General features: G+C 37.1%; 1 protein-coding gene across 2 annotated transcripts in view; it reads left to right on the top strand.

The window, feature by feature from the left end:
- The window catches only part of LOC107664076 (E3 ubiquitin-protein ligase MARCH6-like), a 21,316-nt gene that overhangs the window by 15,682 nt on the left and 4,573 nt on the right, over positions 1-1,061 (top strand). For both annotated transcript variants that reach the window (XM_016454525.1, XM_016454524.1), the window contains 2 exons: positions 458-547; positions 641-773. In XM_016454525.1, the coding sequence (XP_016310011.1) occupies positions 458-547; positions 641-773 (223 nt within the window). The remainder of the gene's footprint in view (positions 1-457; positions 548-640; positions 774-1,061) is intronic.

Raw genomic sequence — 1,061 nt, 5'->3', positions numbered from 1 at the left:
TCATGGAAATAAATTTTTTTTTTTTTTTTTTTTTTTAAGTCTTTGTGTTAATCTGAAGAAATATACATTTGAGACAGCATGAGGGTGAGTAAATGATGAGAGAATTTTCTGGTCTTTAGTATTGTTAGTTCTTTATGCACAAATGGTTTAAAAATAGCATTGACTTAGCAACTTTATCTGACATGTCTGGTGTGTGTGTCAGTATTTGTCTGACCCAGCTTTTGTTTTTGTGCCTTGTACTGTTCTCTGTTTGAGCTAATAAGCTATGTCACCGATGTACTGGAAAACAGATTTTGGTTGGATATACTCCAGCAGCAGGCAGTTTTTCAAAAGACTCCTTTTGCCCTACTAATCTAATCCATCCTGTTTGAAGAACTTAATTTCCACAGGCGCTAAGTGGGGCAGTGGTATGGTCGTGCCAGTGGTATTGACTCTTATTTTTCTCTATATCGTTAAGGACTGGGCTTTAGGAGTGCTGCATGCCAAAATCATTGCTGCCATCACCCTCATGGGTCCCCAGTGGTGGTTGAAGACCGTTATTGAGCAGGTTAGTGGCTGCAGTGACTGTCGTTTGCTCCTGATCTCTGTGCTGCTGTTACGGGTTACGGGCTCTCTAACCGAATGATTTACTGCTTTTCAGGTGTATGCCAATGGAATCAGGAACATTGACCTTCATTTCATCATCAGGAAGCTGGCGGCCCCAGTCATTGCTGTACTGCTGCTTTCTCTCTGCATCCCCTATGTGATTGCTGTAGGCATCGTCCCCCTTCTAGGTAGGTATAAACAATGCTGTGCTAGGCAAAGCTATCAGTTTCTCAGAACATGTTTGTATTAGGCATAGTTGTATTTAGTGTAAATTTAACTTTTATTTATTTGTTATAATTTTGAAAATTATGATGCTGCAATTGTTCAGTCAATCAAAAAACTTACTGTTTTTATGCCAGAAAAATATAGCTCTAGTTTAATTCTAAAATATAAAATTAAATAATTACATATATATATTTTCAACAGTTTAACTAAACTATATGAATTATAAATGTGAGGTTTTCAGAGAGGTTTAT

The sequence above is a fragment of the Sinocyclocheilus anshuiensis genome, unplaced genomic scaffold, assembly GCF_001515605.1.
Source record: "Sinocyclocheilus anshuiensis isolate Anshui unplaced genomic scaffold, SAMN03320099.WGS_v1.1 scaffold23, whole genome shotgun sequence".
NCBI lineage: Eukaryota > Metazoa > Chordata > Actinopteri > Cypriniformes > Cyprinidae > Sinocyclocheilus > Sinocyclocheilus anshuiensis.
The sequence above is the reverse complement of the archived record's forward strand: the minus strand, read 5'-3'. Positions and strand labels throughout refer to the sequence as shown.